The 15,886-nt window shown below is 46.7% G+C and overlaps 1 protein-coding gene across 1 annotated transcript; it reads right to left on the bottom strand.

Annotated features, from left to right (window-relative positions):
• Window positions 1-4,892: 4,892 nt before the first annotated feature.
• On the bottom strand, window positions 4,893-12,271 carry TRIM68 (tripartite motif containing 68; the record flags this gene model as incomplete). The annotated part of the gene is made up of 6 exons (XM_084251461.1): window positions 11,813-12,271; window positions 9,842-9,937; window positions 6,696-6,956; window positions 6,287-6,309; window positions 5,635-5,735; window positions 4,893-5,443 (listed from the first exon to the last, which is right to left on the bottom strand). The coding sequence occupies exons 1-6, from the start codon at window positions 12,236-12,238 to the stop codon at window positions 4,893-4,895; spliced, it is 1,458 nt and encodes a 485-aa protein (XP_084107587.1). The 5' UTR covers window positions 12,239-12,271.
• Window positions 12,272-15,886: the final 3,615 nt, after the last annotated feature.

The following is a 15,886-nucleotide window of genomic DNA, read 5'->3' as shown; positions in this document are numbered from 1 at the left end:
ACCCAAAGTCTGGTCAGACCTTGAGCATTCCATCCAATATCGAAGACGCCTTAGAGATCTGTGGAGGTGGTTTGGTTCACCTGGTGCTACAGGATATCCTGTGTAAAGGATATCCTTGCATCATTTTTCAATTTTTAACAAGAACATGAAAGAAATAACTAATTTCCTGACAATACTTTTAATGGTTTAATCAACTAGTATCTGAATCAGAGATAAGTTTGGGCAGAGAAGATATATTTAGGGTTTTTCTTTTCTTGTCTTATTACCTATTATTTCTAATTTAGTGTCTACTAGTTTCAGAAGAAACCAACTCTTTGACCACTGTACACCTAGATGATTTTCTCAGGTTATATGGAAGCAACTGTTAACATATGACCCTGCCCTGTGGTCCAATGATGAGTCCATTAAATTTGGCTCTTGTGTGCAGACTTGCACCAGAGTCCTTCTCCAGTCAAAGTGGATTTGAGTTTATCTGAGGAGAGAACTTGGGACCACTGCACTGATGGAGGCCTTTTTCCAACACATGAATTTGGGAAGAACCTGTTCCTCTTCAAGGGAGGCAAATTAGCAAGGGAGGCAAATTAACAAAATGAGATGAATAAACTGAGTCTCTGGTTAGTTTATTTTGGACACCCAGGTATATCCCTATTATTAAGTTCCATAAGATTCCTCTTCTTTTCCTATATTCCCTATTGGTAAGCAGTTGAAATCAGTGTGTATAATTACCACTCTTCTGTTTCTGAGCAGAAGCTAACGGGATGTGAGTTTGGTTTTGGGCATTTTGTCTCTGCTTTCTAATCTTGCTTAACTCTAAGACCCAAAAGGGATCAGATACAACACACGTCTTTCTTCTTTTGGATACATTAATGGAAAATAATATCAATAATGAAGCTGAAATGTCACTACTCCAGATACTTACTTGGCTTTTGTTTTTATTTTCCCCTTTCAGAAAGTCTTAAATGGAATAATCAGTGTATGTTAAAAAATTTTATATATAAGATACATATATTTAATTCTGGTACACTTGGAAATCTTAATTAAAGATAATTTCCTAAGTGTTGATAATAAGTTTTCTGAGTTCTAGTATCTCCTCCTAGTTGGGGGAAACAATGCTAATTCATAGAGTACTGAAAACAACAAATATAAAGCATACAATGTAACACTGATATAGTTTAAAAGTATAGGCAATAAATTTCAAATTCTGTAATTTTAAAGGTAGTTTTAGGCACTATTGAAACTGCAGTTCTGATCAGTACTTGTGATAATTGTAGACTTGTTATTCAACAACTAGCACTCATACCTTGTGCTAACACTGGGCTTGTTTACCTACCAGAATGTACTCTATCCTTTTATACCTGTATTAGGATTTAGCCTCTAAAAATCTGATAATGACGCACTGAATTCCCAAAGAATAGTAAAGAACTCTTCTCCCTGTGCAATCCCTAACCTAAAAACAAATTAAGATCAGGAAGCAGTTAAGCATTTTTGATTAAGATTTCATTTTGTAAAGTCATATAATTCTTTCTCCATAAGCAACCCCAAGAGTCGACTATGATATGCACTAAAGAAACTGAGGTAAGGTGACAAAGGTATGGTCCAACCTGTGCCCTAAACAGAAATTGTTCCCCAGCATTTCCGCTGGAAGCCTGACCTGCTGGCTCTGTATTCTACCATCACTGGTATTCCCTGAAACTACCTGGGACCCACTGTTGGTACTCAAATATTTATTGCATTACATATTTCTAAAGTAGACTGGCTCCCTCCCATGGCTACCCCAAAACATACAATCCTGGACTTCTCCAAATATATTCAGATCTGACCCCTGTTCTATCACATGAAGCAGTACGTACTCAGTTAACTAGTGCCTGGGACCCACAGTAGATGCGATGCTTGAATATTAAGACATTACAACCAATCTTGCTCCAAAAGAAGTGCTACTGGATCTCCTGTGGGGAGTTATAAACCCAAGGATTTGCCCTGTCTCTTCCCTTCAACCTTTTAGCAGCCTTTTTCTTCACTGCTCAGGCTCTGCGTTCCTTGGTTTCTCTGAGAGTAAAACAGGCAGGGGCAAAACTCATCCCTACCTTGTAGTGAATGATCACACCAAGGTGCTGGCCATCCCAAGCAGTCCAGGGAAGGTGCTGGCACTGTGTTCTCTACCTGCCTGCTTCTTCCTCTTCTGGCCTACTTTTGTAATTATTCCTTAAATTAGTTTTGAACAAGATTATAACTAAGCGGCATTCAGTATTTCAAACATCTATGAGGCAGAAGAGTTAATTTCTGTTTTGATTCTAGACATATGAAAGAAAAGTCCCTCACTTAAATATTTATCAACATGTCACTAGACTCACTAGATCTAATGACTCATGTCACTAGACTCACTAGATCTGGTGACCCAGATCTCTGTCTTCATGGGGTTCTTACAAGGGAAGTATAAACAACTACCCTGGAGAAAAGGGTTTTCATATCTATGAACTCCAATTTTCTTGCCTGCTCTTAAAAAATCAGACAATTGGAAATAAACAATGAAGCATCATTTAACCTTGTAATCATTCTAACAAGTAATGATAACATGTAAATTAGCTTATATCAAATAACAACAAAAAGAACAATAGCACATTATAAACAAGGTCATCCTGCCCCTTAACTCATCTTGATTTCAAAGAATTTATCACCAAATAATGTACCTTTTCTAGAAACCTTCCAAGATGTGTCCTAATAAAACCATAGTAAAAGAATACTACCGACTGGACCAGTAGCTTCTTCTGCTAAGTGTCCATGAACATAACTGGAAGAGCTCCCTAAGGACCTACTTTTCACATCCCTATGCAAAGATTTATGTCCCACTAATACAAGTCAGCTCTACCTCTGCCAAGACCAGATTTGTGAGTGAGCAGTTCATTCCCATCCAAATGGCAGATGGACGGAGACTTCTCCCCATCTACTGTCAATACTAAAGGATCAACTTAGAAGCATGTGGGTAGAATGAGTTTTTTTTTTTCATTTGGCTTGTTTCCCTTCCTTCACAGGGGACTGACTAGCCAATACAATTAAGGTAGAGACTATTTTTGCTATTCTTTATTACAGCCATTTGGAACTGCTAAAATACAAGGCTAGTATCTACTCTGCTGCCAATCCTAAACCCCAAATCACTCCCTTCAAGTTTAAACCATATGGAAGATTGTGTTACACAGCATCACGGTGACAATGGCATGTTGTACTATTGTAGTCCCTTGCAATAAGCAATGCCAGTAATTCTCATGAGCTTGCCTTGCAGTTTGTTAGTTTCCAGCCACAATCACAAGACCTGGGGTGAACTGTTTTTGCCACACATAACAATCAGTCTAAGATCAATGGCCCAGATGAATAGTCTTAGTTCCCTTTTATTTTATATATGGCTTCCCAATATGCATTTTGAGCACAGTCATATTTCTTCTCAGACTCCCCTCCCCCATTCCTCTTTATATCACAGATTTAGAGGAGACAGAAGCAGGGAGACTATTTCAGCTACCAGAACCACAGACTTTCTTGGTGACATGAAAAGATCCAATCTTTAGCTCAGCCAGCTTGTGGGAGAGGCTTCCTTGCTGTCATTTGTTTTATTTTTTCTTTTTACTATCTTTATTCTCTACCCTGAGGTCCCGTCCCCATCCCAATTCAAAGACAACAGACAGAATATATTCCTATGGGCTGGAGTTTGCCACTGGCATGGGTGCATTTCTGTCTAAAGGGCCCTAGGTGGCTTGCAGAGAGACTCTAGGGAGTGAAGGCACTGCTGTAAAGATGGAAGATGCTGGCTGTCCAAAGGTGAGAGAGGAAGGTCCCTACATGCAAACCCATGGCTTGCCTTCCTCGGCTCTTGAGACAGGAGCAAAAGTATGAGATAGATCTAAGATATTCACATCGATCCTGGGAGGCAGGAGAGCACACACTGACTATGCACATTTCCCACTGAAGACACTGAGCACCTTCCAAACATGGGGGCTGTTCCAGACCCTTGAGTAATGAATGATACATACAGACATGCGACCTGAGAAGCGAGTTTGTCAATCCTGTTTCATTTCAGCATGAGAAACACATTATAATCTTTACAATCTTCTTTTAATAGCTCTGTGAGGAATAACTTCTGCATTGAGGCCATTTCAGTTTCTTCATCCATAAAGCGAAAACAAAAATACGGCTCAGGGGTTTTCTGATTTTGTCATGTAAGAGAAAAGGGCAGGGCTGGGATCCGACTCTTTATAGAGTTTGAGACCAAGTGATTTGAGTAACTTGCCCAGCTCATGGCTAGCGAGAGCATGGCCACTGGGGGGGTGGTCTGGGCAAGCCCCATACCCTTTGCTGCAATGCATTTCTCTAGTCAAGAGGTCAGGGAGCTGGAGTCAAAGCAGTTTACTCAGTAGAGGTCAGGGAGCTGGAGTCAAAGCAGTTTGCTCAGTAGCAGCAAACCTCAGGTGCTTCTGGTACCAACTGGTACCAGCATAGCCACCACTCTGGAAATGGACTGTTTGGCTTGTTGGCTAACCCCACCCAAAGGGTTCCCTGGAGGATGGACCAACATCCTCATCCTCACTGACTTAATTCTGACAAGGGCAGGGAGGGGGGAAATGGGGTGTGAACTACAGAGAGGTCAGCATCCTGATCCTTAGAACTGCTTTGACCCTTACCATCAGCCCTGTCATCTTTCCCTCACCAAGGCGTGGTGCTCATTTGACTGTGTCTGAGGCTTAGTGAGAGAATTTGGCCCAGTAGCACCAGACCACTGGGTCAGACAAAGCTACCCCTGGGTTCTTGCTCAGCTCAGTTCAAGGGGACGCTTGTCAGTGGCAGGTCCACCAAGTCCCCTACGGGCAGGAGCAACTCTAAGGCCTCTTGCTGGGAGGGTGGCTCTCCTAGTCCTCCCCATCCAGGGTGCAGATGGCCAGAGGCATGGTGTTGTTAGTGTCAATGCTATAGCAAGGGCTAAAATAGGGCAGGAGGCGCCCGGGGAAGGGGTCGTGGGGGAATGTGAAAATGTGGGAGTCATTGTCTGTCACGTTGTAGAAGGAGATCTCATGGGCTTCGTAATCCAGGAAGACTCCCACCCGGCGGGGAGGCACTGACAGGGACAGGAGCGGGTACTCATCAGTGCCTGCCCGGTACTCATTTCCCTTCCTCAGCCTTATCACCCAGAATCCACAGTGTGGGGATAAGTAGACCTCCTCCTTCCGATCCACATTCTCCTTACACACTCCCAGGCCCCATTCAGACCTGTCTCCCACCTCCACCTCCCAGTAGTGCCGGCCTGAGGAGATGCATTGGCTGCCCAGGACGATATTGTAGCGGTAGAACCGCTCAGGGTTGTCTGGCAGGTTCTGCTTGGTGTCTCCATAGTGCACGCATTTTCTGTCCTCTGACACGATGAGGTGGGAATAAGCAGTGTCTGGATCCAGGCGCACATCAGCTAGGGAAAAAGATCCGCTTGTGAGCTGACAGAGAGCCAGCACGCCTGGGCGTGGTCTCCTGATTAGTACAACCACAGGTTCCTCAGCGATGAGATGGGGGTTGGATGGGGCATCCAGAGGACACTGAACTGTTTTATTCCCCAGGAGGGTCCCTCCCACTGCTCATCACAACCTCCGCCAGCACCATTACCTGCATATGACCGCAGAATCTTTTTTAGTCCCAACACACGGCAATCTGTCTTCAGCTCCAGGGAGACTGGCTCTGGCCGCTGCAGGCTCCACGACTTGCTCCTGGTAGAGGAGGAATAAGCCTTGGGGCCGGAAGTCCTGGCTCTGCACCTGGGCCTTCCCTTAGCATGGGGAGGGGGTTTGGCCAGGGATCTAGTCAGTGAGGGACCAGGCAAAGCAGAGCTGTGATGGTTTTCTGACTGGCTTTAAGGGCATGTAGAAGTGAGAGAACCGTCACATTCCTACGCTGTGGGGGGGTGAGAGGTCCACCTGACAGCAGGAGGGGAAGAGGTGTAATGCAGGGGAGAGGCTGGTGCTTGGGATTTAGAGCATCGCCGAAGGACACACTGTAGTCTTCTCCCCAATCTTGGGGGAATCTACTGGAAACCATGTGTTTTGCAAATTCTAATTGGGACAACTGGAAATAAAATTGACCATGTACAAAGATGAAAAAAGGTGAGCAAAGCTTTAGCCAAGACCATGAGAGAGAAGGTTATGGGCCAGCACATGTTTTCTGTAAGTGCGGGGGTCCCTGTTCCTTCCCCACTTCTGGCTCTGGCCAGACCTCACTTTCCCTTACCAGACTGTGAGGGGATCCAAGGATGGGCACATACCTATTTAAGACTTCATGAATATCCTAGAAAGAGAAAAATAATCAGGACATGAGTATGTGCTATTCCTCAACGGGATTAGACAGACACTGAGCCACAGGGCTGGGTGGGTTACCAAGGGAATGTGACACAGAGAGTAAGGTGGGAGAGAAGTCACCAGAGACACACCCACAGGAGGGAAGCAGAGCATGCTGAGCTCTGGTTGGCATGTTGCCAGAGCTACCTGAAGCTGCCCCATCTATGAGGCACCAGGTCAGTCATCCATAGGGGGTAGTAATCTTGGCGGTACACAGGATCCAAGCCTGCAGGTGCAGTGCTGTCAGGGCCCACTGAAGACTAGCTAATCCTCTCTTCTGAGTCCCAGGCTCTCTTCAGCTCCCACTCAGGGTTCCCAAGAAGCCCTGCTACTCACCTTCAGCATCCAGCGGACAGGCCATTGGGACCGCTCTTTCAGCTCCTCAATCATCCTCCACAGGACCTGGCTCTGCTCGGTCAGCTTCTCATGACTTAGTTGCAGCTTCTGCATGGTCTCCCTTTCCTCCCGCTCCAGGCTGGCCAAAGCTGCGGATGCCTCTGCCTCTAGCTGCCGACCTGGGGGCTGCTTGTTCTCTAGTAACCTCCGATACTTCTCAAACTCCCACATGACACTCTGCTTCCGGGTTTCCACCTGCATCTGCAGAGCCATGACTGGAATCAGCACTGATATTATTTGTATAAAGGTCTCCCAGGATTGAGCACACTGGCATATACATATACATGCTCACATGGTCTAGAATGTTTTGGTACCAACCGTGTGCCATGCATTGTAGAGATCAAGGACATGAGTTTTCCTGCCTTTCTGTTCCCATAGCTTCAGCACATGCTGTTGAGCCCTGATTCCTACTCCTATTGATCCTGGGAGGGTCCAAAACATTTCTTGGTACTATATACTCCAGACTTTTCTATTTTCAGAATAATGATGATAGCTACACTTAAGAATCTAAGACAGTGTAGTTTACACTATTAGATGTTTTTGCTTCTTACTGGTACTGTATCAATTCAACACACTGTATTAGGCTGGTTCAACATTATCTTCTACTGATCAAAATTTTTGATAGTTTGGTAGTTATGGGCCTCAAATTTCAGAGATGATTTTCTAATATTTAATAACTCTTGGTAAATATGTTCTAACTGGGTGTAGGGTAAGGTAAAAGGTATCAGGCTTTTCTGCCCTTCCGCCATCAGGATAGATGATGGATCCTTGTCCTGAATGCATGCCTGATGGCGGGCACCTGGAATAGGGTGTGGGCATAGGTAGATGGGATTCAGCTGAGCTAAGACTATGCTTTTAAGGGCGGCGTCACGGGGGGACGCCAGCAGCCCCAGCCAGCAGCAGCAGAACCTGAAGGAGAAGCCGACGCAGAAGCAGAGAACGCCAGAGAGCCCAGATAGAGTAAAGACTTGCTGGGGGCTGGGAGGCCTGCCAGCCTCCCAGCCCCCCAGCCAGCACCCCTACCTGCCATATGCCTGGTGAACCCCAAATAAAAAACCTGCAAAACTACTGAGGACTCTGACTCCTCCTTTACCCGGTCTGCATGGGATCAGAAAACCTGCACCTGTGCCCAGTCCTGACCTTACAATTGGCGTAGTCGGCAGGATACATGCAGACGGGTATTGGAGCCCTCTGAAGACCTGGAGGGACTAAGGAGAACAGACTGTTTGCCTTTGATGATGCTGGAGGCGCCATGGTGGCACAGAAGGTGGACAACTTCCACGAGCTACAGGACGAGACCTGGCGTGAAGGAGACGCCCAAAAGGACCAGCCAACGACACCGGAAAGGACCAGCCAACGACACCGGAAAGGACCAGCCAATGACCCCTGAGGCAGCAGGCTGTTGCTGATGCAGGGAGAGGCCAATGGAGTTGAACTGATGGACTGATGGACTAGGACTGACAATACCCGCCAGAAGGCGGAGGACCTTGCAGGTTGATATGTTTTGGGACCCTGGGGGTGGAACAGTTTTGTTTGTAAACCCCAGGAGATGGGAATCTGGGGGTGGCCAGTGGGCCTAGATGGCCAAAAGCAGCCTGTTATGCCCAGCCAGGTGGAGGAGAAAAGCCAACTAAGAAGGCAAAAGCTGGTACTGATGCTAAGTTGAGAAGCCCTAAGAGGCTGTTAAGCAGCCTGGGTATGCTGAAGAACTGTGAGTCTCGTAAAATCACCTGTGGGTGATGCCCTGCTCATTCTTGAGTGAGGGTGAGGAGCTGAGGAACCTGTTCTTGGGGGACGGGTGGGGAATGTGGCTTGGGGTGGAGCCCAAGCCGAATACAGAGTTTGGATCCCCGACCCATGTGATTGTGCAGTGGGTTGGCTTGAGTGCAGGGGTCTGTGAGTCACATTGCTGTGAAGGCCGAGTGTTGGAGCGACTGCAGACAGAAACCCTGAGGGTTGGCGATTACCCCCAACAGAATAAAATTGCCAATCCCAGAGCTAGTGCATCCTGGGGGTGGATGCTGTGTGTGCCTTGTAGCCGAGACTACAGCCAGAGAAGGCCAGGAAGCCTGACGGCTCCTGGCATGTTGCAAAAGATGTCGTGAGTGATTCCCCTCCCTCATATGAGCAGTGCCTTTGGCAGCAGATTTGGTGGCTCATCTGCTGGTACCAATAATTGTCTTTTGCACTAGGTTGGTGCCCAGCCTGGACTTATTTGTGTTCTGTTGTATTTTGTTATATTGTGTTTTGTTATATTTGATGTATTTGTTTTTGTGGGCCATGGCTGCATTGTTTGTTTGCTTAGAAAATTGTATATATATGTATAGACTGTATGGCAGAAAACCCTGAGGGGGTGGACTGTAGGGTAAAGAAAATGTCAGGCTTTTCTGCCCTTCCGCCATCAGGATAGATGATGGATCCTTGTCCTGAATGCATGCCTGATGGCGGGCACCTGGAATAGGGTGTGGGCATAGGTAGATGGGATTCAGCTGAGCTAAGACTGTGCTTTTAAGGGCGGCGTCACGGGGGGACGCCAGCAGCCCCAGCCAGCAGCAGCAGAACCTGAAGGAGAAGCCGACGCAGAAGCAGAGAACGCCAGAGAGCCCAGATAGAGTAAAGACTTGCACCCCTACCTGCCATATGCCTGGTGAACCCCAAATAAAAAACCTGCAAAACTACTGAGGACTCTGACTCCTCCTTTACCCAGTCTGCATGGGATCAGAAAACCTGCACCTGTGCCCAGTCCTGACCTTACACTGGGGAAAATAAAACAGAAACTATGCTTTAGTAAGTATTGCACAAGTTATACCACTGTGATCTAATGCCTAAGTGAGGCACATGCTTTTCCTTTCTCACATATAAGGGCTTAGGCCCAGGGGTTATCCCTACATCACAATCAGGAAACTGGAATTGAGGGGGTACATGGCCTACGAAGGCCTCACACCTGGTAAAGAAAGCTGGTATGTGAACCACAGGCTCTCCGATTTCAAACCCCACCTCCTGCCTGAGAGATGAGGAAGCTGCCAAAGGCCAGCTTCAAGATCACACAAGGCTCATACAAACTCTGTCCCCTGGTAGCAACCTGCCTTCCAGTTGGCAGTTTGTTTCTTCTCACCAACTTCCAGCTTCCAGGCATCTTCTTGCTCTTTCCTCAGATGTTCCAGAGCCTCATGGAGTTTCCACTGGAAGAGATGAAACACTCATGAGGCCCTCTCAGGCAGCCCAGTTTGATAAGACTTCCTCGCACTGTTGGGTAATGAGAAACAAGTGTTCCTCAGGTGATGGGCCAGGAGAATCCTGGGAGAGAAGGCAATGACATAAAGATGGGATTCCTGCCCAATGACATCCAGTGTAGCTCTCAATCTGAGAATCATTTAAACTCCTACACTCTGTCAGTTTCCTTAAAGTAGGTCTATTTCCAAGCTTGCCAGAAAAGTACCTTTGATTTTCCTTCCCATGCCTATTTTTATCCTTATCTGCTATGTTAGCCTATTACCTCTCAAAACCTTGCTATTCAAAACAGATCAGCATAACCTGGGAACTTGTTAGACATGCAGGTTGTTGGGCCTCACCCCAGACCTACTGAATTAGAACCTGAATTTTAGGAAGATCCTTGGGTGGCTCACTTGCATATTAAGAGTAAGAAGTACTAGCCTAGAATATTAATATAAGAGATTACTATTGGAAAGCACAAAGTATTCTGATAATAACATTAACCACTTTAGTAAAGATTTACCAGGTGTCACATATGGCTTAAGCACTAAATACACCATTAATACTCCAAACCTCTTGAGATTTGTATTCTTCCCATTGTACAGATACAAAAGCAGACTAAGAGACTTACTCAAAGTCATTCAGTAGGTAAATGGTTGGGCAGAGGTTCAACCCAGCTTCTTAACTGCCATATTATACTGCCTCCTTATTATAAATCTCTCAGAACAAACTTAATAAGTACTTTTAATTTTTTACAATGCTTCTTGAATAGAAAAACAGCTACCTTCTAATTTCAACTTCAAGACAGAGAATTAAGACTAGTGCTGGATTGGTGGATCACAGAATTATGGGGATATTGAGATTCTGAGAAAGATGTCAGCATGGGCAACTGAAGAGAGATTAAGAAGCTTGAAGTAGATGAGGGTAGCTACAAAAAAGCAGTGTTAGAGGTGGCTTTTCAAAGGAGAAAGGGAAAGGAGAAAGAATGCTGGTCAATGAGCAAGAAGAGCTGAGTTGTAGCTTTTTTTTAAAGAATTATTTATTTATTTTTTCAAGATTTATTTATTTATACAAGCACTGGGTACAGTCAGAAGCGCAGGAGGGTGAGAGAATCCACCAGAGCCAGAGCGGGGAGCAGAGCAGGCAGAAGGACCGAAGTACACCGCTGAGGGGAGCAGGCGGGCGGCAGGAGAGGTCTGCGCGCCATGCGGGACCCTCCTCTGGAGGCCGGGGAGCAGCCGGGATCGAACCAGCGCTGCAGAGGCTGCAGGCAGCTTCGCAACCTAGCGCTCAACCGCTACGCCACCGGGGAAGCCCCAAGTTGTAGCTTTTAATCTCTATTTGACTAACATAAAGTGAGAAGGAACCTTAGCACGTTAGAAAATTTCACTACAGCACTTCCTGATGGTCCTTTCCAGTTCAAAAGCCAACTGTCAGGATCTCAAATTTCTAAGGGTCACTTCTGTCTACGAGGGAGTTAAAGTGTCTCAGTCAATGTCAAGTGACTGTAGAACTGTTACAAAGAGGGTTGTAGGTTCTGATAGGTGCAGTCTTGACTACTACTCAAGCCCAAACTCATCTGAGGCACCCAGAACCCCAGCTAAAACAAACTGGGTCTTGAAATTCTTAGCAAGGAATGCATCTCTGGATTAGGCATTAAGCCACGTTGCAATCTGGTGTGGATGTGGGAGTGAATGCAAGGTGAGGGGGGGACTGTATCAGGTGCCAGAGATTTGTGGGTGTCAGAAGCCAAAGGAATCAGGGTACCCTGATCAACTCTCTGACCTAGAGATAGTTAAGTGAGGGGTGGAGGAGAGACTGAGGTGCCAACCTCTACCTCCTACCTTATACTCCCAGGCAACATCTTCCATGGGCACGACACTGTGGGTGTCATGCTTGGGGGAATGGCTGCAGGCCTGGCACATGATCAGGCCGTCTTCTCTGCAGAACACCTTTAGCTGTTGCCCATGGAGCTCACACACATCGCCCTTCAGCCCCATTTCTGGATGCAGTTCTAGTAGCCGGACTTTTTCCACCACATTGGCCAGTTGCCAATTAGGCCGCTGGTTACTTGGCTCAACAGGTGCCCGGCAGAGTGGACATGTGTAACTCCAGTTCTGAGAATCCCCCGGCACCTTCCAGAGTCCAGAGAGACAGCTCTGGCAGAAGCTGTGGCCACAGTCAATGCTCACAGGCTCCCTGAGAAAGGTCATGCAGATGGGACAGGCCACTTCTTCCACAACAGCTTCCACCAATGCCGCAGGATCCATGGCTCCTTCTCATACCCTCCTCAGAACATAAACAAAACCACACAGTAGTAGTGATGACTGAAAAGAAAAATAAGAGAAAAAAGAAACACAAAAGCAGAGGGATCAGTAAAAGGATAATTAATGACTAAAAAACCCAACTTTCTTCTATGGGTCCTTTATTCACCTTGTTTAATAAGCACTTCCCAACTGGGTTATGTTACTCATGGCACAGAGGGGTATCTGGGGATGCCTAAGCAAGTGATTGTAGGATGTTTAGTTCCTAAACCCAGAAAGCTTTTTTTAAAATAAATTTTATTTTTATATTCCCTATACAATTGCAACCCCCTTATTTTGACCCCAATCCCTCCCCTCCCCACACCCCACCCCCCATAGAGTGTCTCTGGTTCATAGTTTTTTTGTTGATTTTGATTTTTACTTTCTTATAGTTATTCATTTTCCTAGTCCCTTATTTAAGTTTTCTAGATTCCTGATATGAGTGAGACCATCCGGTATTTTTCTTTTTCTTTCTTAAACCCAGAAAGCTTTTATACTGTTGGGTAATTGAGAGCATATCATCATCATCATAATAATAGAAGGCACTTCTTGAGCATATTATTGGCCAGGCACTATTCTGGGCATTTCAAATGGATTAATTCAGTTAATTTCACAATCCTAAGTAGAAATCATTTATTTTACTGTTCTCATTTTACAGATGCTTGGTGCTGGGCTCCACTATTCTCTCTTGTGTAAATTACTCAACCTTTTTAGCTTCAAAGTATGACAAAAATCCAAGAGGAGAAAGATAACACTGGGGTTTAGGGTAGTCCAATAAGGCTTCCTGAAAGTGAGGCAGTAAGCAAATTTTGAGGATTCTTCTAGGGGATGTGCAGATCATGCCTTTGCTCTGGCCTCTCTGCTTCCTGCTTTTCTTCCTTCCTTTATAATGACCAATTTATAAGGTCTAGCATCCTAAACTTAGTCACTAACCTAGGGAAGAGTATACCCTGGTTCCTCAGCACCCCAATAGGAAATTCTCTCTCTCCACCCTGAAACTGATTCTGTGTCCAGTCAAGCAAAGGGAGAAATGGCCACACTTTCCAACAGACCCCATTCCACTCACTACAGCCCACAGGGTTCCTGCTGCTTTCTCAGCTTCAAATGACCTATATGCAACTCTGCATTTAACTGACATGTACTGCTTCCCACCTTCTCACACTGTATGTTTCATGAAGACAGGGACACTATTTTGTTCACTACTACTTCCCCAATGCCAAGAACAGTGCCTCCAATATTTTTGAATACATGAGAATTAAATGTAAACGATGAGGTCCAGATGATAGTATGTTGGAAACAGAAGTGTCCATATCCTCATCTAATTCAAAAAGGCAGCAGACTTTCCACCTAAAGTTGACACAACAGAAGCTGATGCCTATTACTGGAAGCTACAAAAACACATAGTGAAAGCAGCAGTTTTATTTTTTATTTATTTATTTATTTTTTTAAATAATAAATTTTATTTTTATATTCCCCCATACAATTGCAAACGCCCCATTCTGACCCCAATCCTTCCCCTCCCGCCCCCCACCCCCCAAAAAGTGTCTCTGGTTCATAATTTTTGGTTGATTTTGATTTTCACTTTCTTATATTCATTTTCCTGGTCCCTTATTTAAGTTTTCTAGATTCCTGCTATGAGTGAGACCATCCGGTATTTTTCTTTTTCTTTTTGGCTTATTTCGCTGAGCATGATCCCTTCCAGCACCATCCATGTTGCTGCAAATTGCATGTGTTTATCTTTTTTGAATGCTGAGTAATATTCCATGGTATATATGTACCACATCTTCTTGATCCAGTCATCTATTTTTGGGCATTTGGGTTGTTTCCAAAGCTTAGCTATTGTAAACAGTGCTGGAAAGCAGCAGTTTTAAACCGAGAAGATGGTGCCAATAGGAAAGTGGGGTAAAGAAACACCAAACGATAAACCAAGAAAGGTGCAGCAAGCATATTAAGCATATTATGTAGATGAACAGGATCATAAAAAGATTAATAATAAGCTTATTAATAATAAGCTCTAAATACGAAAAAGTTAAAAGTGGTTGCTTTGCAAGGAGGATTTAGGAGCGGATAGCTATTGCTCTTCAATATAAGACCTATTTTAAACGTTTAATTGCTTTCACTCTTCCCAGCTGGGGGCCAGTCTGGGAAAGACTTCCGTGGGGGTAGGAAAAGGCTAGAGGGAGGACTAAAGAGAGGATCGCTGCGGAGAGAGGGGCGAGGAGAACGTGCGGGGTTGGAGAGCAGGGGGGCGGCCGACCTCAGGCCTCGAGTGCCGGGGGCAGCAGGCAGGTGAGCCTCGCAGGAGGGTGAGCCTCGTAGGGGCGGGTGAGCCTCGCAGAAGGGTGAGCCGCCCAGAAGGGTGAGCCGCCCAGGAGGGTGAGCCTCGCAGGAGGGTGAGCCGCCCAGGAGGGTGAGCCTCGTAGGACGGGTGAGCCGCCCAGAAGGGCGAGCCCCCCAGGAGGGTGAGCCGCCCAGGAGGGTGAGCCTGCAGGACCGCAAACTTCGGAGGTGGCTTGGGGGTCGGCTGTTACCCACCTTCCTCCTCAACCCGGACCAGCGCTTGGAGGACGAGGACCGCGAAAACGGAGACTCTGGTTCCCACGGCCGGCGTCCCAGCTCCGGAGGCGGCGGGTCCGGCCCGCACAGCACTCACGGCCCCCGGCGACCCGGGCTACAGCTACTTCCGCTTCAGGCGAGGCCCTGAGGGTTTCCGGGGTCCCGCCCCCACCGCGGGAGCCAATGGCCGGCCGAGGCTGAGTACAGGGATCCGCCCACCCGGAGGCGCTTTGTAGGAGCAGCCAATTGTAGACAAGGATCCGGGCGACGCTAGCCAATCGGAGGCGGGGAAGTAGACTGCGCACCTCTGAGCTGGCGATATATATGTGGGGTACCTCGCATTTTCCCAGTTTTCCTCCCTACCCAGGACCCCTTAAATTGAAAAGGGTCCTGGAGTCAGCTCTGGGGCGAGTCCGATTGAGGATCCTGCTATTCAGGCTTTACATTAGCAGAGACTCAGCTGACCTTGTGACTCACGCTTCCACTTTGGCTGCTCATAACTCTCCAGAGAACCTTGTTCTTTCCGGTGACAACATTGGATAAAGCAGTTCATTTAGGGGCCGCCCTGGTGGCGCAGGGGTTAAAGTCAGCACTATCAACTTATGACCAGCCACTGCAGCATGAGTTCCATCCCCGGGCAGGGAGCTACCCACATGGCGCTGTAGTTCTCTCCTGTCTGGTCTGCGGCTCCCCTCAGCAGTGTATTCAGTAGATGCACCTGTTACTGCTCCCCACTCTGTCTCTGGTGAGTCCTCTCACCCCCACCCAACCTCTGGCCTACACCCCCACTTCTTGTGTGTATTTAAAAAAAAGTGCAATGGATTAAGACGCAACCTGTGAAGCTGTTCATAGCCACTGCAGCACGAGTTCCATCCCCGGCCAGGGAGCTACCCACATGGTGCGGCAGACCTCTCCTGACTCACCTGCTGTTCCCCTCAGCAGTGCTTTCGGTCCGTCTGCCTGTTCTGTTCCCCACTCTGTCTCTGGTGAATCCTCTCACTCCCCTCCCCCCACCACACCTCTGGCCTGTGCCTCAGCTCTTGTATGCACAAATAAATA

Source organism: Talpa europaea (assembly GCF_964194135.1).
Source record: "Talpa europaea genome assembly, chromosome: 1".
Lineage (NCBI taxonomy): Eukaryota > Metazoa > Chordata > Mammalia > Eulipotyphla > Talpidae > Talpa > Talpa europaea.
Note: the sequence above shows the minus strand (reverse complement) of the source record. Positions and strands in the feature narration are given on the sequence as shown.